Here is a 26,393-nt window from a genome sequence, read left to right on the forward strand (position 1 = left end):
TTTACTAGGTTTGCGTAATATTATAAATGACTTACGTGCACAATTACTTATTACAGGATACAAGGTATAAACTTGGATCTTAACTATTTTCTAACACACCTTTTTTTTCTCTTCATAGTTAACAGATGTTTTACCTCGATCGCTTTTTAGGTATAAACGCTATTTTCAGTAAATTGACCACCGGAGCCTCCAGGGCGATCGAGATGCAGAAAGACAGCAGGTATGAAGCCACGAGATTTCCGAAATAGACAATCAACTGAAATGACGAAGAACTTTGAATTAGATGGATCCATAAATTTCCGCGCATATCTACAGGATATTTAAAGGCGAGGGCATCCAATGGCTCTGCATACAAGTTCGTGCTCAGGTATGGGTGAAGTGAAGGGGGACAAATGAACCCATATATTACAGGTATAACGTATATCGAAGGGACGGGCGGTGCTTACGGCATGCAGGGGTTTTTGCGTTCTTGTAGCGAGGGTATAATATCGGACGAAATTACCCCCGATAACTTCAGAATGTGATTCCTCCGAAAAACTGGTTATGAAAATCGCGTTATTCCCGAAATGGCGCGGTAAGAAGAGTAGTCCAGCCAACTTGAATATAATTATAAAGTTATTTGGTAAATTTTACAAAACCTGGATTAGAGCTCCGAAAGTCTGTGAGGAGATAAAGTACAACCGAAACCTGTAACAAGTCGTTTCTACTACTTGGCAGATTGCCTGTAACGCACCACCCAGCTATAAATTACCCCGTCTGTCTTTGACTTTTGCAGTAAAAAATCTAGACTGAAAAAGGCAACATACTTGAAGGATTTCTTGCGTCATTAAGGAATTTCGATGTTAAAAAAAAAGCTCCGAGACACTGAGTCCGTTCTTCTTACCACTATCCCATTATGCAGATGTATCGGTCCGTCCATCTGGGCCGTGGTGATCACCATGATGACAGGGTGGACTAGGTAAGCACAGTAAGTGAGTCTCGAGAGGGGATACATCAGTCTCAACGACAGCAGACTGTCTACGACGGGCGCAGATCCGGTGCAACATTGTACAACGATGAATGCCACTGCTACAGCCCACGCAGTGTGGCCTAAGGAAGCGTAAACCGAGCTCAAAGTCACCGTGATGCTGCCCGGGTAAAGGCCGTAGACGACGGCGAACATGACCGAGGCGGAAAGGAGCCATCCGATCACTTTGGCGTACTGCCGGATAAAGAGGGTACGAATTAGCTAGTGACGGACGGTTTGCAGGATGTCCGGATATCGAACGACTCGACTCACAAGAGGTGTTCGCAAGCCACAGTCGGTTTTGAACAAGATGTAGCCAGTGATGGTGCCGATCAAGTATGGCCCAGCCCTGAGCCATGGTTTGTCGTAGAGCTCATCAAATAGGGCGAACGGTTCCTGAATTCTGATTAGGGAAATCGAATAAAATTAGTTTAATGGGGCACTTGGAGCCGATAGACTAAGAGTGGTGTCTGCCCGCGCTATTCACTTGCCTGGCCACGTAGTCGTTCTGGTAGGCGACGGAGAAGGTAGTGAACCACGACGAGACGATAAGGAAAATTACGGAAACTGCCACGAACTTGAAATACTTCACCGAAAGCAGGAGCAGGAATATTCCCAATACGTAGAACTGGGTGTCGTTGGCCATGTACCAACTCCAGAGCATGCACTGGAAATTTCAAACGATATTCACGTGAATCTTTCACGTTGGCAATTAACCTTTCAACCGCCAAATCTGGGTCAGAAGTGACCCAGGTGATTAATTAGGGGATGAAGAAAAAGTAATGCAACGCTTGAATAAATTGACGCCGCGCAATGTCAACGTTTGACATTCTCGAATGGGAAATGTGGATGAAGCGTATGCACGGTGAGTAAAATCTCTGCTTTTTGTCGGGGCTTTGTCAGGTTACGTGGAGTTACGTGTACACCAAAATAAAACACGTCGCTTTACCGCGGGTATTATAAACGTCGTTAGCTTGTTACCCGACTTGACGCAACACTCCGGATGAACGTTAAAATCGCACGAATTGCACCGACGTCGCTCTGCGCGTTACCCGACTATTTTGATGACCGCAAGGTTAATACACGTAGAGGTGATAATGTAATATTAGCGATATCTAATGAAAGATTGATTACTCCACCCTGTCCTGAATATTAACGAATGAACCGTCAGCGACATTGCAGTACCGACTAAGTATTTGCAATTCTCGGAACCCCGGTGCCACTGTGGAGTTCGATTTTGAATAATTTTCCATGAATTTAGCTGATCAACTGTGGCCAAATTACGGAACATTTAGTTGAGCGCCGTAGGGATTTAATTTCAAAGGCCTCGGAAAGGAAAATTTTAACGAGCCTGGCTTCTTTTATACCAGAAAATACTACGGGACCTTTTGTTTTCACCGAGGCTTTAGTCTTGAATCGAATAAGCACCGACGAAAACCAAGAAGCACACTGACTAACCACCCCGGATATAAGAGTTTCCCCGGATCGTTCCTCAATAATTAAATCCAATTCTCAGCGCACCGACCCGGAGACATTGTCTTGGGGCATAGAATTGACAAAATATGCTGCAAACGTCAGAGGGACAAAGTTAAGCTGAACCGATCAGGGCGCCTTTGGTTAAGATATTTCTGTCAACCAACCATTTCCGTCCGAGGGTAAAGCGAATTTAGGTAAAGAGCATTCCTCCACCAATACTTCTCGCAAGTTAAGTGATCCATGATGGCTGGGAAAAACACTGTCCTAGCTTGAACGTGTCTGATCACAACTTCGTTTACTCCCAGTGCGAACAAGTAGGCTGGTGTCAACCTGAAAAAAGAGTGTTTGTTCGCTTATTTCGATCATTCGTTGGGTTGAAATGAATTTTCAAACTCGCCTGATGAATCTGTACAGAATCATGACTAGGAACTTGAGGGAACTGGATTTGAAAAAGTGATTCTTGTCCGTTTTCACGCTGCCCAGTGATCGGTAGTACAGCACTGTTACCAGGAGGCCGCTGAAATAGTTGGAACGTGAAATTACGCCCGGGTAAAAAGGTCGGGTAGTGCCGGTGGGCCATTAAGACTGTTACACCGTCTGCTAGTTCTAATTTTCACTCACCTAATGAAGAAGAACGTGTCTACCGAGAACGTGGCGTTGCTTATGGTTTGGAACATAAAGTTCCTCTCTGTGACCGTACGCAGCATTTTATTCTCTGGAATTTAAGAAAGTCGCACATAAATTTCAAGTAAGAAGAAAGACCCTAATTATCCTACGACTTCCTGAAAAAATGATGTAGCATCTTTGCCTACTATACATCCGAGCCGACGTCCATTTCAATTTAAATCCGTCGTCTCTTAAGTAAGGACGGGGTGCCCAGCTCAAGAGAACCAGCGAAAAAAAAGAACGGAAAAGCGACAGGAAGCGAGAAAGTGATAACGGACATCTTAAGCTGCATCGCGCGACATATCTGCTAAACTCGTTCCGCACTCATCGCCGTCGAAGGCAGGAGATTTGAAAACTTTCCGACTCTTGAACTCCAGCAAGTTCAGCTCGACTTTCCTCGAAATGTTGAAATGTTGAATACTCGTAGGGTCGCTTTTAGAATCAATTTCATGGTCGTCGAACGACCTTTGCACCTGGATCTGACCCCATCCTAAAAAGACTCTGAATTTGGGCAATACCTAAGCCTCAAATTTCCGCCACGGTCGCCATACCGTCACGGTTCGTGTAATTGCATGACATTGCGAAAGAACGTGAAAGGAAGGCGATGCCGGAGGCAGACATGGGGTTCTTTTTTACGCTAGCCATTAATCAGATTCGCAATCAGTAGGCGTCGCGAAAAAACTACTTAATAGCGGCTCAGAAGTCCCGGATCCCTTACTGACCCCCACTTACCGGCGATGGAGAACACTTGTAAGTAGGTGTGGACCATCACAACCCAGCCCAAGGAAAATACTCTCAATCCATGAAGGCAGGTCAGACTGTCGCTCGCTGCTGGTTCTGTGCTAATTATTTTACCACCATTTGCGATCGGGTTGAAAGCCATCAAGCATTTTACCCAGAAACCTGTAACAGTATATACAAAGCTGTATCACGATCCACTATTTTTGTTACAGTCGTAATGAATTTCGAACGGATTCACTCTGATTTTAGACCGTTGGGTCGCCACTTTAATTCAGCGGCTTATGAATCGCTCATCACGAACTCGCCCGGGATCATTCAAACTTCTAATTACGAACCGAATTTACTTGAGATTCAATTAAGATGAGTAGGGTTTTAGGGCGAGGCTTATCCGATGTTTACGAAAAACAAAAACCCACGAATTCCAACCGAGTGCCGCAGCAATCCATCCAACTTTAAGTCGGCATCGCTCGCGGAAGATGATGCAGTGGTTGGCCAAACATTACCATCGGTTATCCGAGGTCGCAGCTAAATTGCTTTGAAGAAGCCAAGGTTGTCCGACCATGAACCCTGCCGATGACTTGCTAATGTCGATAGAAAATCGGACCCGATGATAGCGATTGAAGAAAAAGGGATTGGAGTACCTTTTTCAAGCTTAGTTTCCTTCTTCCCCTGCTCGCCGGCCCCTTCTCTTTCCATCTCGGTCTTCTCAATTAGCTCCTTGCCGGTATCTTGAATGATAGATATTCGCCGTTCGTCCAGAAAATTTTTATCCGGATACGTGCTGATGTTTTCGTTGTTATTCCCGCTGGCTGAACTTTCCACGTCCGATTCACGGCCTCGGGTATCGTTGTATTCGTATGCCGTAGCCAGTATCATCAAAAGCAGTATGACTCCCGCGACGCCGCTAAAAATAAAAAATTCCTAACGTATCCATAAGCCGTGCCGCATGCGTGAAGCACCTGGTACTTTCTACCTGGGCATGATATCTGGTACAATTCGATATTGAATTTAGCTCTGGTATTCCCATCCGTACAAACCCAAGTCACACCCCGCCAAGAAAGCAATTTCAATTTATAGTTTCAGATTCACCCGCGATCACATACTGGACGGATAATTTCACGTTCAAATTACTAAATCCAAATTGATCATAGGGCGCGTGATTGGACAGACCGCGCCAATTCGGGTGGTATCACATTACGGCGGTGTTACGCCGTGAAAGCTCCCCGAGTTACAATTCTCGGAGTAGTCGCGTCCTCTACCTCTAATTTCTGCCATTCTCCAGCCTCAATACGCGATTAATATATAGATGTGGATGGGTCCGTATGAAATCACGCAGATTCAACGGGTCCAAATTCCATACCATTTGGAAATAAACTGCCTCATACTTTGACGGATTTGAACAGACTCGTACTTCAAGACGTCAGTAGGAAAAAATTTCTGCAGCCGTTCAACCTTTATTCTAGACAGTGACTAAAAGTTCAACTCGGTTCAATTAATTACTGGCCAACCTTGTCAAAGTTCAAAGTTTTAACAGAAAAATCATGCAAATCCGTCGATTTCTTTCACATTTCTGTCTGACGGAAATGACAAAGTAATCTAAACTATTCGTACAAAAATTTGTCGAGAACAATTCTGAAACGTAGATTTCTTTAAATGTGTCAAAGAAGCGACATTTTTTATTTACGAACGATTCGAAATTCCAATCCGTAGATATCTCTTATATATCTGTTATAGAATAATCAGTATAATCTATACATATTGTTACAAAGCGGAAAATTAAGAAAGGAAAAGGATTTATTTTGTGACGAAGCTCTCCTTTTAAAGTCTCGAGATAGACTGTTTTTACAATAATGTTGGTTGATGCAGCAACCTTATTCTTTTGAAAGACATAAGAGGTTTATAAACGCCTTTTATCTATGATGACTACTAGATCATTAAAAAGGGAGCAAAACGGGTGATTTCACCCTTTGTAACAATATATATATATATATATATGCATGTATTAAAAATAGGAATAGATTGGCGTCGAGTCAACCGTCATCCGTTCTTCTTCGCCGCCGTGTATCTCCACGTGTTTCACCCTTGCCGGTGGCTTTTTGCATTCTTGTGATTCAAACTGTAATTTTCCGAGGTCCCAGAGTGCTCGTGCAGGCTCCGACTTTACGACACCTCGTTCGCGTCCCGCCTACAGAGTACCAACCTTATTACATTCTTAGCTCGGGCCTTGGCTCAGGCTGGCGATGGCGCAGTTGTTCGATGAATTATTTCGTTGTTAAAGTAGCGTAAAAAATATTGTAGCGTACAATTTTGGCCGCGGGATTCTACCGTGATAGGGAAAATTCAGTCCCAGGTCGGACTGCCGGTGAGTCTGCGGTAGCCTCGCGAGACAATGGAACACCGGGCTCTCCGTTAATTATAGTATTTTAGGGCCAAGTTTTAACGGTTCCCATCCCTTGCCGTGCCATTTTAGACATCCGTACTTTTCGCACCCCATGTACTAAGTCCAGTGATAAATGTTCGGGCAAAAATATTCCTCTCGTGGTGTTTTCGTAAAGTTTTCATTCTCCGTAGGAATCGAGTATGAACTTGTAAATATTCTGAAGATTACTCTTATCTAGAGTCAGAGATATGCACGCAACAAGGGTGAAAATTTTTATCCAAAACCGATCAGCGGATAAATATTGTCAAGTTGTAATATACGTGCAGAGTAAATGTACAAAGGCATGAGACGTGAAACGTTTTGCCAAATATACGAAAGTTCAGCTCCACGTTGTCGTAACAGTTTTAAAACGCGATATTCCCGCAGAGAATTTTCAACGTAAAGTTGAATAAAAGTTGTGTAACGATGCGTGAAATATATGAGAGGTTCGCTATCGTCTACCGCACGTATACGTAAACTACGAGGACTTCCAGGATAGAAATATTCACGCGAATTCTGAAATAAGAAACTTATAAAACGGAGACGTCGACAAGCCCATAACCGACCACACTTTGCACGAATGTCGTCAACGATATTTGATCACGGTGAATTTTATGACAAGCAGGAAAAATTTACTGGTAGATATATAAGAGTATGAAATAACTGAGAAATGATTCTACCGATTTTGCGCAAAATCTAACAAACTCTAAGTCTAAGGAATTCAAATCAGCTACCAAAGTCCATGCAAATCTTATAGAACTAGAGACTTTTCACACAAATACACAGGTACTGCAGACATCTACCAAGTCATCGACCCAAGATACAGTAAAAATTTGAAATTCATTTCGGGGATGTTGCACGAGTAATTTTCTTTCCTTCTCGAGCGACGAGCGAAAAATAAGTTGATGAATTTCTGCCAAAGCAAGTGTACAGAGAATAACGAATCAGATGACCGAGGGGCTGGCTGCAAAATGTAGGCAATATACCAGTAAGAGATTACTTGTATATTGGTACTAAAAGTGTATTACTATGTAAAATAAAAGAAGACGAATCGTGTCTGTTTTATAGGGGAGAAATTTTCTGCCGCGCTTTCTCTCTCGCATCAACACCGAGAAAATCTTTTTCCAAAAGCTCTTGCGATCACATGTACAACGTACATAATATGCATACTATATTTGAAAAATAGAAGACGCAACACCCTTTAGGGCATATATATGCAGTATGTGTACAGTTAAAGAATTTCAAATCATACTGACCTAGCTACGCTAGTGTTACATAAAATCTGAATATTCTCTCAAACGTTTCACAGTCACAGCGTGCACGACTTTTTCATCCATGATGAAAGAATTTCACCACGTTTGGCTCTTCGTTTGGAATTAAATCGCTGTCTGTGCGAATGATTGCGTGGAATGCACTTGAGAGCTATATCGCGCTATCCTGGACAGCACTGGACTTTCACGAGTGCATACGATCTGCAGTATAGGCTTTCTATTACGCGTTTACGTAAGCTAGGTGTAAGCAATAAGTGCAGCCTGAAGTAAACGCTTGTTGTTAAGTCATCGAGTTGCAAGGATAAAGGATAATCTCTGTGTTTCAACGTCGACACGACAGCCTGCGTTATGTTTGCTAACTCCATTTACCGCTGATTGTCTCATCGATGTTCCGTGGGATCGTTTCGGATTCACAGCCGCAATTTTTACCCTTCGCTGTGAACTGCCTATACATGAAAGCACGAGTTGTCCCTTTGCCATTTTCGGACAAAATAAATTCTGTTCTTTCCGTCTATTCTTCGAACTTGTCGTTTTTGTAACGATATTACATGCGAGTCACATAGAATATAAAGTAATTCGTATGTACGCGCCTTAAGCACATACAACGTTTCAAAATAAAGGGCAAACGCTTAACTCTAGGTGTCACGTCGGTCAAGATCACCTATCCGGTGAAATAAGTGTAACTCTCTCTCTCTGCGAGCCGGGGTCGAAGCGAACGGTCGATATAAAGTCTAGTCCTGTCATATTCACATTCTTATAATTTCGTTAACATTTGGGAAAACAGAACAAGTAAAAAAAAAAAAAAAGAAAAAAAAAAAATTGAGACGACGATTCATACAAGAAGTGTAACCCAACGGAATCCCAATCTTTCGGAGCCTGTGAGCCTAAAGAACAAATCCAAATATCTGATCGACGAACGACCACGCAGTATAATCGGTGAAGACCGATTCTATAAAAGGAATATCAAAGAACTTCAACATCCATGATCATCTACGGAGCCGTTAGGCCACCTCTCTTCATCAGAGATATTCCGAGCTAAGTCATCTTTTCATTATTGATTTGTAGGTGGATTGTGCCACAAATCTGTAATAGCCTTCTTAAGTCAGTATTTTATATCTTCGTCTGTTAACTTTATTGTAATCTCACCATAATTTAGAGTCCTTTGTCAGTAGATTCATTCTTTCACTAGAATCATTTTTAAATTTGAAGCATAAAGGAAAAGAGAGCCAGTCTTTCGTTAATATAGTACAAAAATTTTACCAGAATAATTATATACAAAACGTCGGTAATCGCATTGAGTAATTTTAACGTGTGAATGAAAGAGTGAATGAGGCTTTCTATGATTGCCTGTTCTTTTAAAAGGTTATACCAAAACTCAATAAATCTGTGTTCTACATTGTTTCCTCCTGATTTAATGTATTTTGTTTATTGAAGATATCTAGATTTCTAATATAACATAAAATCAAAACGTATCGGTTGAACCTCAAAAAAAAAAAAAACCGTTACAAAATGGCGCCCGAACATAAAGTTTAGACATAAAGAAAGTAAACATAGGATTAAATTTGAAACTTCGTCGTTGAATGTTTGTATGATTGACCTTAGGTAGTAATTGTAAGAAACATATATTACGCGATAAATAGAAATATAAGAATTTCAAAAGTACATGGCACCAACGATTAAAAGAACACCTGTTAAAACTAGGTCAAGGATCACAAATAAACCAAGGAGGTCAGAACCTGACATATCAAAAGCAGGCAATAGTCAAATACGAAATAATACAGGCGAGATGGAGGGAGAACTGGAGCGTTTGAAGGAGGAAATGGCGAGTTTCGCGGGTTTACGAAATACGATTGAACAGCTACAGGCACAACAAGCAACTAACGCACAGCTGGCAAACGAAGTCGCATTGTTGAAGCTCCAGAACGAACAACAAAGACAGGCTCTTCAACAGATACAGAATCCAGTTCAACAACCAGTTACCAATAACGATCAAATATCGGTGAGTGAGTTAATAGTAAGTTTGCAACGAAGTCACATTGATGCCAAAGCTCCCGAGTTTACAGATGAAGAAGTTATAAATCCTATTGAATATTTGGAAAATTTGGAAAATTATTTCAGGTTAAAATGTGTGAAGGAAGAGTGTAAATTGTCGATAGTCGAAAGTAAATTATCAGGTAGAGCAAAAATATGGTGGGAAGCGAGTAAAGAAACTATCAACACGTATAATGATTTTAAAGAAGCCTTTAAAAATAAATTTTATTCCATTCCAATCCAAGTTAAAGTCAAAACAAAGTGGAGTTCAAGAAGGTATAATCAACAGGATGGTTCACTTCAAACATATTTTTTTAAACAGCTTAAGGAAGCAAAATACCTATTACCGAAACTAGACCAGTTCGAAATAAACTATACCATTATCCAACAATTACCATATAAAATTCGTGATACTCTAGCAACTGTGAATATGGCGGATACAAAAATAATAGAACAAGCTTTATCGCAATTAGATGTAAATTATGAAGAAAGAAACAATAATAAACACAAATATCAAAATCAAAGTAACAACAATCAAGTGAATAATGTAAACAACATGCAAATTCAACATAAACAACAGCAACAGATAAATAATACAAGTAGGCAACAAAATTATCCAAATGCTGCAAACAACTTTTATCAAAATCCTCAATTTGGTACAAACTTATCACCATGGCAATATCAACCGCAAGTTCAAGCATCAACAAGCAACCAAATGAATTTACCAAACGTCAATTATCCACCACCTTATTTCTCAGGAACCAATAATCAGATACAGTCATTACAAACTCAAATGCAAACTAACACCAATAATTTACAAACCAGTCCAAATAGAAATTTAAACTAATAAACAGCTCGATGTGTATAAGTCCGACATCGAGTTGGGATTATGCAAATTTAGTTGAGGACTTAATGCACGAAATTGGTAATGCTGAAGAAAAAATTGAAAGAGTAAAACAAAACTTATCGAATGGTCCAAATGTAGTAATAAATGTGTTAAATTATCGAATGGTAGCTTTATTTGATTCAGGAAGCCAAGTAACATGTATGTCTGAAAAAGTATATAAATCTCTCAAAGGTAATCATAGTTTAAATGAACTACCAGTTACAAATGTAGTAGTTTTACCAGCAATTGGGAAAAAGCCCACAGCGGTTAAGCGACAAATTTTGGTTGATGTTCATATAGGATCGCAGAAAATCACAACAGCTTTTTTAATTATACCGCATCTGTCTAGTAGTGTGATTTTTGGTAACGATTGGCTTGATATTAATAAAGTAGTTTTAGATTACGGTCAGAAAACAATTAGTATTAAAGGTAAAGTAATAGCTCCACCACTTTTCTCATACGACCGGGAACCTGCGGAAAGGTTGAGCTCATTTGCACAAAACGCGAAAATATATATCAAAATTTTAAGAACTGAAGATTCAGAAAAAGAACATGAAAAAATAGGTAAAGAAATATTTAAAAAGAATTCAAAGAAAGAGAATAATAATGAAGAAAATAAAAATGATGATGAAGATATAAAAACAGTTTTTGAAAATATCACAACTAAAGATCCTGAATGTGATAATGATGATAAAATGTCAGAAACACATGAAAATGTGATGCAAATTGACAATGAATCTGATTGTGTAGAAGAGAATAAAATTGATGAAGAAACAGAAATAAATTTAAAATATATCTTTGTAGAAAATGATGAAATTGATAAAAATATTTTAGTAGATAAGGAAAATATATGTGTAGCAATAAGTGAATTTGATAAAATTGCATCGGTAGATCAAAGAGATAATCCGAGAAATAATGAATTAGAAAATCTAAATTTGATGTGTGTAAAAAATAATATAAAATGTAATGAATCTGTATTTCAAAATGTAAACGAACATGAACAAAATAACGCAGAAACAATAGAATCACAAGACCATAATTTTTACAAAAAGAATTTAGTTTGCCAGAAAACAGTAGAATCGGAAGATCACAATTTTTTTAAAGATAAATTGGATGAAAATATCGAATCAATTTTAATAGAACAAATTCAAGTAACAAGATCTCAAACAAATGATCAAAACTTTTTCGAATCTGTCCGGTCGATCGCGAATAATCTTATGGGTACAAGTGAAGAGCAAAAAGTTGAGCTGGAAAAATTGCTAATTAAATATGAAAAACTATTTTCAGAGAAAGCCGGATGTACAAACATTTATGAACACTCTATCAAATTACTAAAAGACAAGCCAATCGTTAAAAAATCATACCCGGTACCATTTAAACTTAGAGAAGCAGTAGATGCAGAGATAAAGAAAATGCTTCAAGCAGGAATTATAGAAAGATCAAATAGTCAATACTGCAATCCATTGCGAATAGTACAAAAGAGGGAGAATGGAGTGAGGTTATGTTTAGATGCCAGATATATAAATGACATAATTGAGTCTGATAACGAATGTCCACCACCAATAAATGAATTATTAAGAAAATATCATGGTGTAAAATACATGACATCTACTGATCTAACACATGGATATTGGCAAATCCCGCTAGAGAGAAATTCACGTCAATATACAGCTTTTTTACACGGTGGCACTTTATACCATTTTTGCAGAATTCCATTTGGTCTCAAGACGGCAGGAAGTGGATTCATACGTGCCCTAAATATGGCATTAGGTAATGAATTTACCTCCTTTCTGACTTGTTATATAGATGATCTTTTAATAACCTCAACTGATTTTGATTCTCATATGAAACACCTAAGCCTAATATTTGATCGTTTAATGAAACACAATTTTACACTTCGTCTAAATAAGTCACTTTTTTGTAAGAAGTCAATCGCATTTCTCGGATACGTTATAACACCTGAGGGAGTTAGTCCCAACCCAGACAAAATCAAGGTGATTAGAGAATTTCCAGTACCAACAAGTAAAGTGATTTTACAACGATTTTTAGGAGCGTGTAACTTTTACCGGCAGTTTAGCATAAAATATTCGAACTATGTCACGCCCTTGAGAGATTTATTAACAGACAATACACCGTTTAGATGGACAGAGAAACATACGAAAGCATTTAAAGAGATAAAGGAAAGTTTTATAAACTGTGTAACCCTTAATCACTATTTACCTGGCGTCATATGTAGAGTACAAACAGACGCAAGCGATCTTGGAATAAGTGCGATTTTGTACCAAATTGATGAGGAAGATAACCATAAAATTATTTCACTTATAAGTAAATGTTTGTCGAAAGCAGAATTAAATTACACAACTACGGAAAAGGAATTACTGGCAATAATGTATGCATTAGATAAATTTAGAATTTGGTTAATTGGAAGTCCATTTGAAATAATAACAGATCATAAAGCATTAACTTTTATAAATACAGCACCGTTTTTAAGTCCACGATTATCACGATGGGTTGTAATCTTACAACAGTACACATTCACAGTCAAGCATTGCAAAGGAAAAGATAATGTGGTGGCAGATTTTTTCAGCCGAAATATCAACGGGAAACAAAGTACAAACGAACGTAACAAGTTACTAATAGCAAAAATAAACCAACTGCTAGTAGATAATGTAGAACTCGAGCTAAACAAAATCGCATCTCAAACTATTAAAATGAATCCAACGTTGATAAGAAACCTGAAAAATTTAAAACAATTGCAAATAAAAGATGAGGAATTGAAAAATATCATAAATAAATGCAATACAGATTCATCTGATGGTTGTTACAAAGTACATGAAGACTTGTTGTTTTATAAAAGTAAATTCGATCAAAATTGGCGAGTAGTAATCCCACAAAGTATAGTAGATTTACTCGTAATTTCTGTACATGAAAAAATAGGTCATATGGGTGTATATAAAACATACCAATATATTAACAGATATTATTACTGGCGAAAAATGAGAGAAGGTATCAAAAAACGTATTCAAGCATGTGACACATGTCAAAGAACAAAGGCATTATCCTACAGCATGCAAGGAAAGTACAAGCAGGTAACAGCTGATCACCCGAACGAATTGACTACAATTGACTTCTATGGCCCTCTGCCGAGATCTATTGGGGGAGTCCAATATTTGTTAGTTGCAATAGATGCATTTTCAAAACTAGTTACGTTATACCCCATAAAACGAGCTACTACAACAATAGCATTAAATAAAATAATCAACGAGTACTTTAAAAACGTAGGAAAACCAAAAAGATTGCTATCCGACAATGGAACTCAATTCACAGCTGCTAGATGGAAAGTCGAATTAGAAAAACAAGGAGTAGAAGTTTGCTATTCATCAATTAGACACCCACAATCCAATCCTACTGAACGAGTGATGAGAGAACTGGGGAGATTTTTCCGTACCTTCTGCAATGATAAGCATACTAGATGGGCAAAATATGTCAAAGAAATCGAAAAATTATTAAATTTAACAACACACCATAGCACCGGTTTTATTCCATACGAACTTCATTTTAATAAAACAGCGCATGATGAATTAACAAAAATTGTAAAATTTCCAGACAGAATTGAAAATAGTCACGATATTAAAATATTGTTAGCCAAAGAAAACTTGAAGAAAAATTTTGAATATAGAAGCCGGAATCAAAAATCAATTTCAACTGTAATTTTAAATGAAGGAGATCTAGTTTTACTACGTGTACCATATCCATCCTCCGCTATCGATAAATTAACACACAAATTCTTCCATTTGTTTAAAGGTCCGTACAAAATAAACAAAAAAGTTAATGAAAATGCATATAATTTAATAGATACAAAAAATAAAAACAAAAACTTGGGAACTTTCAATCGTGTGAGTTTACGCAAATATTATCAGCCCACAAATCCAAGTGCTAAATAACAGATAATTTTTTGTAATGAAAATTCACGAAAAACTCGTCATGAATCCTTCAAATGTTCTAATAAGTCCAACATGCATAGATTATAGAATTTTTTAGATGTAAGTCCAGTTAAACAAAATGTTTGCTAAAAGAAAATGTGATTAGATTTTAAAATGATAATTTTAATGATGAATGATGAAGGATGAATGGATTGAATGATTGATAAGTAAGAAGTAATTTAAAGAGAGGTTTTTAGATTTTACTGCAAATATAGGATAACGAGTAATTTTCGATATTTTCGTTCTCACAACAATCTCGAAAATGGGGGGGGTGATGTAACGATATTACATGCGAGTCACATAGAATATAAAGTAATTCGTATGTACGCGCCTTAAGCACATACAACGTTTCAAAATAAAGGGCAAACGCTTAACTCTAGGTGTCACGTCGGTCAAGATCACCTATCCGGTGAAATAAGTGTAACTCTCTCTCTCTGCGAGCCGGGGTCGAAGCGAACGGTCGATATAAAGTCTAGTCCTGTCATATTCACATTCTTATAATTTCGTTAACATTTGGGAAAACAGAACAAGTAAAAAAAAAAAAAAAGAAAAAAAAAAAATTGAGACGACGATTCATACAAGAAGTGTAACCCAACGGAATCCCAATCTTTCGGAGCCTGTGAGCCTAAAGAACAAATCCAAATATCTGATCGACGAACGACCACGCAGTATAATCGGTGAAGACCGATTCTATAAAAGGAATATCAAAGAACTTCAACATCCATGATCATCTACGGAGCCGTTAGGCCACCTCTCTTCATCAGAGATATTCCGAGCTAAGTCATCTTTTCATTATTGATTTGTAGGTGGATTGTGCCACAAATCTGTAATAGCCTTCTTAAGTCAGTATTTTATATCTTCGTCTGTTAACTTTATTGTAATCTCACCATAATTTAGAGTCCTTTGTCAGTAGATTCATTCTTTCACTAGAATCATTTTTAAATTTGAAGCATAAAGGAAAAGAGAGCCAGTCTTTCGTTAATATAGTACAAAAATTTTACCAGAATAATTATATACAAAACGTCGGTAATCGCATTGAGTAATTTTAACGTGTGAATGAAAGAGTGAATGAGGCTTTCTATGATTGCCTGTTCTTTTAAAAGGTTATACCAAAACTCAATAAATCTGTGTTCTACATTGTTTCCTCCTGATTTAATGTATTTTGTTTATTGAAGATATCTAGATTTCTAATATAACATAAAATCAAAACGTATCGGTTGAACCTCAAAAAAAAAAAAAACCGTTACATTTTATTGCAGGAATTTGACACGGAGAAATTAGCGAAATACGAGAGCCCGTCATTTGGCATTCGCTTCAAACTTTGCGATCGATAAACGTAATCGGTTCGCGCCAATTTCGAACAGTTATAACCGCAGTGATTAAATGCATTCACGTTAAGCCTGAAACTCCCTCGTGACACACCCACACACACACACACTGCATTGCCTGAGTGAAACGGACATTCGTCTTGAATCTGGAACATAGATTGTAGCCTGCCTTGAACCGAGGCAACTGTTATGCCATCGTTAATAACCCGCGCTCCGCAATTCGATAACTAGATTGCGAATGGTTGCTGATTCCGTGTACGTTGCACTCGGTATTATAACTGTTTTCCCGATGCAGATGAGTTCACGGCTCGAGTAAATGCATCTAATTACTCAACTTTCATATCCGGTGAATCACATTCACCTACCGGTCATAGTTTTAACGTGTTTGATAACGCGTTAAGAATTCGATCATACGCCGCAAATTGAAACACAATTTTCTCTGATTGATATATTTACCTTCGATAAATGAATGATAAACGACTTTTTAGAGAGCTGCTTTACATTGACCGAGATATTTTACCGAGAACTTTGCAATATCATGGAAAAATTATAACGGGAGCAGTTTATTTTTCAGTGAGTCGTCATAAATGAATAATTATACGACGGGAGGTACAGGAGTTGAAAATAAAAAAGTAAATGATGGAAACACACAATGTTGCCGCTTTACGAAAGTGTGGGATTGTTTAATTGTCTGTAAATGAACCGAGAAAAAGAAAGTGAAAGAGAGAGCTGAGAGGAGAGCACATCATTTTGTATTTTTCATTTTCTTCACCCCTCGGCAGGTACAATGCTTTTGTTTTTACTGACGGAGTTAATACGTTGGATATTTATGCGAACCCTACTTTCAGACATAAATCATTCAGCACATGTAATCTCAGCGTGTAGTTACACGTTACAGAATTACAAATTGGTGTATTCGATAGGTAAAAAGTACCTATTGCAGTGATTTGTTTTTCACCAAATTTTTCGAGGTATATTTTCAAAGTACCCGTCGTTGTTATGTAAAACTTAATACAACTGCAAAGTACGAAGTTGCGTCGTCGCATAATTAGGACTCGATTCTTACACAGCAAAGCTTTACCGTCTATCCAGTAAGCAAGCTTAAACCGGGCACAAAGTAATCGCGTTATTTATTTCCGACCTACGAAAGAGTAAAGCGGAACACAAACGCGAAGTGTAATTACAACTGGGAGCTTTTGTCGCGATTCCTCAAAGCGCGGTGGCTTTTCGCTCGTTTAAACTCTTCATTTCGGTTCGTTCATTTGACAATTTACACCGCGTCGTCACTCAGAGGCAATTCGCGCAAAATTTTTTCATCTGTCATGGTATATCAAGTTGGCTCAACATTATACGGGGGCTTAAGAGTCCCGAGCTGCCGAAAGTTTCTCGTTAACTCATCGGCTTGTTTGTCTTTGTGCTTGCACTGCTTTGTCTTAACTCTATTAGCTATGAAGTTGAATTATTTAACAACATATCATTCACTTTTATACCTATATATTATACTGGCAAACTGTACGACCGAGTAACCTTCACCATATTTATAGGTTTGCGTAAATTCAAAGTTTAAATTCCTTTTTAACAACTGTTTATAATCCTCGTTCAATTTTCAGCAAAATGTAGATAATACACTTTGAGATCGTTTAAATTGTCTCAGTTTCATGAAACGTCTACGACTAAACTTTACTACAAACAGAGATTTTGCGAGCTGAAGTAGCAAGTATTATTTTTCGTTGCATCGAAAGCAAACGTGTAGCAAGAATATCGTGTACCTTCATATCGACCTGAGAACTTTCCACAATCGTATGGTTTTCAACTTGACTTATACTTGCAAATTTCCTAACGATGGAATACAGCTGCTCGTCGGATCGATTGCATTTTAAACTTACTCGCGCTGTGCTCAACGTCTTCAGTTTTTTACCCCCGAAACTTTTCTTAAAAATTCCTCACGCCCCCCAATATCTGCATTTGCAATCCGTGTAAGCCTGAGGCTTCCATGGATGGAACCGCACCAAGGCTTGTTGGCATCGAGTGTAATTTGGATCCGGTTGAAATTTGATACCAAGTGTGAGATACGTGGCTGTATCTAATATTCGAGGTCTGGTTTCATCTCGCGAGGAATGCTTACTGTAGAATTTCGCTGATACGGAAATTAGCCGTTCGCAATGCTCTCCGTCCCGGCTTCATCCATCTTCCCATTGATTATTTGTATAGGTATGCTGTATTTAGATCTCCTCTTTGCACCCATAGAATTCAAATCTAATATATCTACCTATAATTTCTGTAAAAAAATGTCATCCCTAAATTCCCAAATATTCACACCACGTCGAACGTGAATATTGCCATTATATATGCCATTAATCTTCGAAAGTAACTAGGATTCTATCGGCTTTTTTACGGCGGCAAGAGAGTCCTTTAAGTTTACTTGCAAGAGTTTGTGTCTCGGGATTATATTGAATAAAGTTTAAAATATGGAGCACCAGTGACTCGCAATTTTTTCAGCTACAGAGTTCATTGTAGAATTCTCAATACAAATCAATGAGTAAAGTATTTTATAGACATAAATAGGCAGAGAATTCGAAGTAATCGAGTTACAGACTCTATGATAATGTCAAAAATGTCCAGTTTTTTGGTTGTGATTTTCGAAAGTTTTCTAAGTTGATTTCATTCGAGTCTTCGCCTGCGAACAATGTCCAATCTGTAGATGCGTTTCGCTACTTTCCCCAGGCATGGAAATTCCATACACAGCGTACATCTAGTATGGATTATACTACCTACCGATCATACCCAAGTCACCGTCTATGAAAATATGCATCCGGGGCTTTGGTCGATCCGTCTGGATGCCAGACGATCCCGGATAAACCTGCAGCCAAAGTAATTCCGTATTCCCCGAAAGTACTACAGGCGATCACGTCACCCGGCAAAGACTAAAGTAACCGTGCTGCGGTACCTTGGGCAAGTTGAAGCTTGCAAATCCGCGAGGAAAGAAAGTTGAAAGACGTTTCATACCTGCGGCACATGCCTGAGTGCATCTTATACCGAATCCATGGTCAGACTTGTAACGAGTATCACAGAGAAATTTCACTCTCTCGCGTTTTTCCGACGATTAACGTAACGGAATGGTGGAAATTAATTCCAACCGCTTCCTTCTTTTCACTCTGAATACTTCCTGCGTTTAGCTAGCTTTTTCTACGTTTAGCTATCACCCTCATTTTTCTTCCACATATTACAACACCGATTGTTATTTAACGCGTAATATTTCAAAGCGAAAGCATCGCCAGTCTCTCTCACTTTCCGCGAAAAGAGACGACGTCGAGAAGTCTTTGGCTTTCCCACTTAAACTGGGTCAGTGGGCTCCTCCGAGTGTTCGGTTAACAAGTTGTTGCGAACAAACGGGTCTTCGCACTAGCGGTGGTAACACGAGATAATCGAAAGTCCTTGAGGTGCCGGAGCTTAGCGTAATCCATCTTATCGTGTGTTTTTGGTTTCTTTTTACCCAAAAACCAGGCACCGAGACGCGGAGTAATTTTACGCGGTTTGTTCACTCGCGGTAAAGCAGCGCGTTAAAAATTAATGTACTTCTCAAGTAACGGAAGCTCGTAATAAAGATAGCTGAACAGACTTCGCTGGCCTGAAGGGAGCAGATTTTCGAAGAGTATCTCTATACGCTGTCACAATCACATCGCGCCTCACGTATCCACCGACCAGGTACAAGGTACCTCGTCCTCGTACCAGACAGCCACTACGTTTCGTCTCTGAATCCCTAGGTAAATTAATTTAGATCTTGAGGAAGCTTGCAAGCACAGCGTCGATAAGACCCGAGTACTCACGGTCGTCTCTACAACCTGAAACGGGCATTAGAACAGCTTCCTGTGTAATCCTGGGGAGAGGAAATTTACGACTTGTATCCATTTAGCGCAGCCACGCGCTTGTTCTATACACAAGCAAACAATCAGGAACGTATAAAAAATCGAGTGAGCAACTACAAACCGAATGTTACAACTCCAACTCAGATAGCCGTCATGAAAATGCGATCTTCGTAAATTTTGTATCCGTATAAAGGGGCAGTGGGAACAGTAACCCCAGCTTTATTGCGATCAGCGTTACCGCATCAGCGCGGGATTCGAGTAGCCTCGATATTCACTGCCCCTTTTATATCCGGGAAAAAAATCTCTACCCCGTAAAAACTCCCTCGGACATTCCACCACCGCAATATAGGTATAATACACTCTCCAGATCCGTAAATTATTACAAAGGGGGTATATTGCGGGGATGAAAATGCACAACGCCGCAGTGTTTTCAGGGTAAAAGTTTATTCACAATTAATAGAACGCCTCGGTTTTAAACTACCATTACTGGTATATTCGCGGTTAGTCGCAGTTACGAACTACTGCTCCGACTTCTGTTATACCCAGCTGTGCCAATTTATTCCCGTAGCTCGAATATAATGTTATTATTTTGCGAAACAGAGTACATAAAAAAAAAAAAATACATCAAACGAACCTCCACGCAAATCGTCGAGCATTCGCGATCATCCCAACCACGATTTGCAAAACTACATTTTTATATTGCCAAAAATTTATGGGAAGGTGGTTCGGTGACTTGCACTGAGAATTTACAGGAATGGGAGGAATAAATTTTTTTTTTTTAAAGCTCAGGCGGGTTTGAATCGAGCAAGTGATCAGTGGGCCGGAACTCCCGTGAAAGTAAAGATGGTGTGGCAGAACGGAGCGTGTCTTGCGACGTGAAATGAATCTCAGCAGCCTCGAGGCTTACCGGAAATGGGAGTGGCCGCGATTGGTCCTTCTACTTACGACAAGATGTGCACCTTCGGATCCAGCCAGGGAGAGTAATCGTTCGCCGGAACAGACTTCACCTTGGCGATGTGAATTTTCGGACCTGCTGAGCTGTGCGTCAGGTTTCCCTCCCTCTCGACTCTGTCGGCAGTCGCCCTCAGCATCGAGGTTACAGAGACGCGTTTGCAGGATCCAGGTAGACAAAGACCAAGGAAAATCTGACGGGTCTGCGGAAAGAGATTAGAGATTTTGATTGCAGAGACGGAATGGTCGTATGAGTCTGAAATTTTACGGTTCACCCGAAATATTTGACGTGGTAAGAAATTGTAATGCTCTATTTTAGCCTTCTTCAACGTTCAGTTTAGTCTCTCCCAAGCCTCCCTGAGAGCTCTTTCGTAAATTTCAAACTCCTTGCCTTCTTCGAGTATAATGCTTTTGGACGATGGGGATACCGATAAACAGAGTATATCAGTAAATTTTGAAAAATCTCAGCGTATCAACCATGTGATTTTATTTGACCAACAAAATATTTCACAACCATGGTTCTGCTCAAGCAACTTTTTTTCTACCTTTACTTTTCATGTTCTTCTTTAATTCGCTTTTATTTTATTTAACAATCTACAAGCCCTGTAAAATGAGGTCAGGGCTCCGCCGACCTTTTTTTCTGCTAGAGGTGAATCATGGATCCACGTTAATCTTTCGTAGGTTCTTAAAGTTTCATGCAATTTTTATTTCCTTCGTAAACCTGCCGATTAGGAATGAGTATCAACGGGAAAATTTCAGGGCTCAAAGTCATTTGAGATTATTATTACACTGCTGAAATTTAATCTCCATTTTGTTCGTAGTTACGCGGAGCTAGAAATTTTGGGAGATTGTATTTTATTGCAGAGCATAAAACCAAACGGGATAACTTATGGTATTCGTGTAGTATCATATCGATGTTACGAGTTGCTGCAAAGAAGATTTTTTTCCTTACCGAGGATGCGAGATCGGTGGGCAAGGTCAAGTACATTCGGGCGACGTGAAATTGCACGGGATACGGAGGGGAATCCTCGGGCTGACCGGGAGACTTCATTTCTCGGTCCGCGTTGTCCAGTTCTCTGCAGAGAGTGCTCGAGCCGAGCCAAAAATCATTTCCAAAGTGGAACTGGGAGGAGTAACGACCACTGGCGTCAGACACTGTGAGAGCAAGAGAAAAACAAAAAATACAGGTAGGAAATAAGAGAATGAAAAGCAAGCAAAAATCCTGAGAATTTCCATAATGAACGAATACATTCCCGGCACCAACTTCAGCTCCGCACCTCGTTTTAAGAATAATTTACTTTGCTAATTTTACCGTCTTGATTTGAGTTTGTCCAAACAATGTGTATATATATATGCATGTACATAGGTATATTTACCCTTCGCTTCAAGTTTCACCGCGCTTTCACACCATAAAATTAATTCACTCGGTCAAAGTTTCACCCCTTTCATTTCTGGTAATTACTCCCGTAGATTCTAACGAGTTCTCAACTGTTCACGTTATTTTTACAAAATAGAAAGACTACTTTTTTCTCACCATCTGATAAAGGTGATAACATTTCTCTAGGGCTGCTTCACGGCATAATAAAAAGAAAAAGTCTCGATAAATGTAACGCGCCGTTAAGCCTTCAGCCCTGAAACCTCAAAAACGTACCGCGACGTACGACCACTCATATCATCATTCATACGAGCTTTGCCAAGACGTACGAAGCACTTTTGGATAAGCGAAATGGGCTTTTACTAGACTGGCGTCTGAATTTTCGTTTCCAAAAGTAACGCGTCATAGTTCAGAGCAAAATACTGTAGAATAAAAAAATTTCCGAATCAAATTTCGTTTCTGTGATTTCTAATTAACGTTATCGACGGTCTCAGTTTTATTTAAAAAAAAAATAGACATATTATAACGAAACAAAATTCTCATAGAGAAATTAATAATAATAATTATTATACGTGACAACACGAAGTGGTAAAAATCACCATTTTAAAGCGATTCACACTGATCTATCACTCCGTTTTTAATAAAAGAATTTCAAGGCTCGCCTTTCCTTCAGAACTTTGATTATGCGCCGTTTAATATCACTCCGAAAACTTTGCAGTCCCGTTTTTCATGCTATATCCCTCTCGGGGGCTGCATAAACACACGTGTATGATGAGGCTACCTTTTTATATCAAATGGGATATACGCGCGAATAAATTTCACTATCCTACCGTCTCTGATATGGAAATTAACGTAGATACAGCACCAGCTATTCCCACCGCGAATGTAAAAATAAGAAAAGAAATCGACATTAATTTTTTTCTGGGATGCAGCTGTCTAGCCGTTCTCGCATTTTTCACACCAAAACCTTAGACACGCTAAAACAAATTGACGAAATTCATAAACCTTGTTTTCAAGTTGTTGCTATCATGTTTGCACGACTCACAATCAGAATTGTTACAGCATACGATAAATGGCGCAAGCTTGCGCCATATCGACGCTTCGAAGTAGGTGTCTTTGGTACGAGGTGAAAATAACAATGACACTTTCTTCGTGCAGATACGTGACGATTGTTTCAGAAGTGAGTGAGTGCGAAGAGACTCGCGAATTTCATCCTTTAGCGCATGTATACATTGGCCTATATCGAGATTTCCGTCGATACTCATGCAACATCTGACTCTTCTATACGCGCCTTTTTCCACCCTTATTTTCTCCAATAATCTCCGGCTGTGTGCCAATACATAGCCGAGCGTTTTGCCCGACTCGAAATATTCTAGAAGGGAATCTTTTCAGTTATCTGAAAAGTTTTCTCGTTTATTAAAAACTATCGAACTAAGATATCGAGTTGACCAGCTGCCAGCTGGTTCGCGGGCAAATATATAAAAAGTTGCAACTGCTAAATGACTTGAAACTTTTTTATCCAGCAAAAGGCCACCGTAGGTATAAACACTCGGAGACAAATTTGTGTTTTTTTTTTTTTATCAAAATCTATTTGCAAACGCATTTAGTAGAACATTTTTTCTAGGTGACACTATGTTTCGATGGAAATACCAAAATCAATCAAATAATTGCTGTGAGATGACACAAGTCGAAAAGGATTGTCTTCAATTTTTTTTTTTTTTTTCATTCAATTCTTACATTTTTTGGTCTCCGAATAATTTTTGCCTCACAACCGATTCTTAACCAGCTAATTTTCCGATTAATTAGTACCTCAGAAACTCGCATAACACAATCGGCGATCAATACTTTATCTGGACGACATTTATTTTGCGGAATCAGTAAACAGCTACAGATGCATGCGAGTAACCGCGTAGAGTTGACGTAGAAATTCGATACCAGGTATCCGCGTGAAGCTCGGCTGGGAAGTTGGCAGGCCTCTCTTGCCAAGAGTTCATTGCCAGTTACGTAAAATTACCGGTTAGCAATTCCGCTTGATTTGAAAAGTGCACAGAGTGTAGAAAGTGTGAACCTTCGACTTAGCTGCAAGTGAAATTAAACGAAGCGACGTGAATGGCTTTGAATATATGTATATACGTATTTTTCTTGCCAAGCAAACCACACGTTGCTGAATTTCGTCGACATCTCTTATTACGGACTGATTCCGAAACCGCCCCAACGATTTTTCGCATGACGCAAGACAAAAGGTTCGTCGCTCTCCCTTCGTTGCGTTGCCTCCGTTAGAGTAACCGCGGTGAATTCATTCGGGAATTTTCCCCGTGATCGGGAAATTGGTTGTGTGTACTGACAGAAGGAAAATCGATCGAATGAAGCGGCGATCGTTGACTACTCGAGTTCTGATTAAATTTAGCCCGAGCACTCTCGAACTCATAAAACCAAGTCCCTCCACCCGTTTGAATTCGTTATAACTTTGATATTCACTCGCCGTACTGAATTGAAACGTCCGTCAAATTGCAGGACGTGCATCGAGCCGCGGATCTAACTGGGTTAAATTGCACAGCCTGATCGGCTAAAAGTGCAACGAAACTTTCTCTGTTATACTATGCATAACTCGACCCTATCGCAACGTGTTCCAAGTTCCAGGCCTTCGGAATACCAATATTACATTCCACCCCCGAAACGGTCCTCCTTTCCCTCGCGTGTTATACATTTTGGAAAAAAAGAAAGAAAACAAATTCCCCTCTTGCTTTCTTCCGTTTCCTTTCCGCGCCGTTTTTCTTTCATCATCCGAACGAATAACTGGACCATAAAAATAATTACTCGAATCAGTGAGGAACTCGGCAATGGCGGTTCTTTCCCTACGAACAAGAAGAGAAGCCAGGCTTGCGGAAATTTAATGAGATTGACGAAGATTTCCTCCAACTCAAAAGTTCCTATTGCACAAACCTGCGGACAGGAATAATAACATATAATCACTCACGTCATTTTTAACAACCGTTCAACCAACCTGTAATTTCGATTACGTGTAACCGTCAAGTGACTGGTCAAGTGGTGATCTTCTGACGTTCCTAAGTAAAGAATGAATTGTGTAACCGTTGAAAGCGATTCAAAGCGGAACGCAAAGCGTCGTTCAGAGATTATTGCCCTCGTCTTTTGATGCAATCGAAACTATCGAATAGGATGACACAAAAAGACATTGATGAAACGTTAATGGACCGATTACACCTTGGTGTGAGGCAGTAATGCTTCTTGAAATCACCCTGATGTTTCATCACATTGCATTGCAGTGTCTCAATGTCCGTTTCACGTCTGACCGAACAGGTAATGGTAGCTTATTAGTTCGGATAATCATTGTACCGATGAAACATGAGCGACAAGAAACTTCGTTACAATACCTGTGGCAATCAATTGATTAAATTTGCTTGAATGTCGATTCTCACTGACTCAAAGAACAAAGAGATGAGAAAAAAACGTGTGAACGGTTAAACTTTCTTCACTTACTTTTGGCAGCCCAGAGGCTGCCGTTCCTTAGGGAGTGTAAAAACATATCCATGTCGCTTCTGCAATTTTCACTCAATTTCCCGGGGATCTTTTTCCATTTCAAAGGATCGTAAAGATCTGACAGCCACTGAATGCTGTTCGCCGTTTTAGCCAATTTCTCCTCCATGAAATCCAGATCCAAATCCCTGTCTATCTTCACGTCTTTCTCGGCTATCGTGAGGTATTTTTTCCAGTCTAGTTCCGGGTTGTTTTTAGCAAATCCCACCAACGGTTTCCTATCGACAACCACGTCAGCTGTTTCCGTAAAGTCTTTCGATGAATTGTAGCTTGGAGTTTCCGATGAAATTGAGCGTGTCAGACCAGGCTTACTGAGTCGTAATATGTTCGATTCATTTTCCGTCAAAATTATCGCGACGCATTGAAACCCTACAAACAGCAACACGGCGTTTTTCAACAGAGCCATCATTTTGCTTTCCAGCCGCAGATCTTCTGCCGATCGAATCTACAGTTTTCCACGATTCCCAAGCACGTGATCAATTTCCCCTTTTTAAATTTTCACTGAATTCATTGTCGTCATGCAATTTTCTCATTCGCGCATCAAGTGCTGCAATGTTCGCGTAAAAATAACAAAAAAAACTTGTTATTAGTATTTGTCCCTTGTACGCAGGTGTTTTTATATTCCCTCTACCGTTACCGCAATTATTCTCACCCGCGCATCTAAATTACTCAGAGTTACTCGGTGTACGTCCGAGATCTACTTAACGCGTTCCTCTTGAACACTCCACGCTGTAATTAATTTTTTAAATCCAATTTAATTCAAGTTTTATTTTCTTCACCACTGAATTACTTTTCTTGTAACCAGTATTTTATTGTCTTTGGTTCATTGACGTGGGTAA

At 39.2% G+C, this 26,393-nt stretch overlaps 1 protein-coding gene across 1 annotated transcript; it reads right to left on the reverse strand.

Annotated features, from left to right (window-relative positions):
- Positions 1-25,963, reverse strand: LOC124178306 (nose resistant to fluoxetine protein 6-like). Its single transcript, XM_046561542.1, has 12 exons — positions 25,498-25,963; positions 21,577-21,779; positions 20,619-20,827; positions 4,531-4,793; positions 3,881-4,051; positions 3,104-3,197; positions 2,880-2,999; positions 2,647-2,812; positions 1,498-1,673; positions 1,280-1,409; positions 884-1,201; positions 1-256 (listed from the first exon to the last, which is right to left on the reverse strand). Exons 1-12 carry the CDS (start codon positions 25,961-25,963, stop codon positions 131-133), a joined length of 2,442 nt encoding a protein of 813 aa, XP_046417498.1. The 3' UTR covers positions 1-130.
- Positions 25,964-26,393: the final 430 nt, after the last annotated feature.

The sequence above is a fragment of the Neodiprion fabricii genome, chromosome 3 (assembly GCF_021155785.1).
Source record: "Neodiprion fabricii isolate iyNeoFabr1 chromosome 3, iyNeoFabr1.1, whole genome shotgun sequence".
Lineage (NCBI taxonomy): Eukaryota > Metazoa > Arthropoda > Insecta > Hymenoptera > Diprionidae > Neodiprion > Neodiprion fabricii.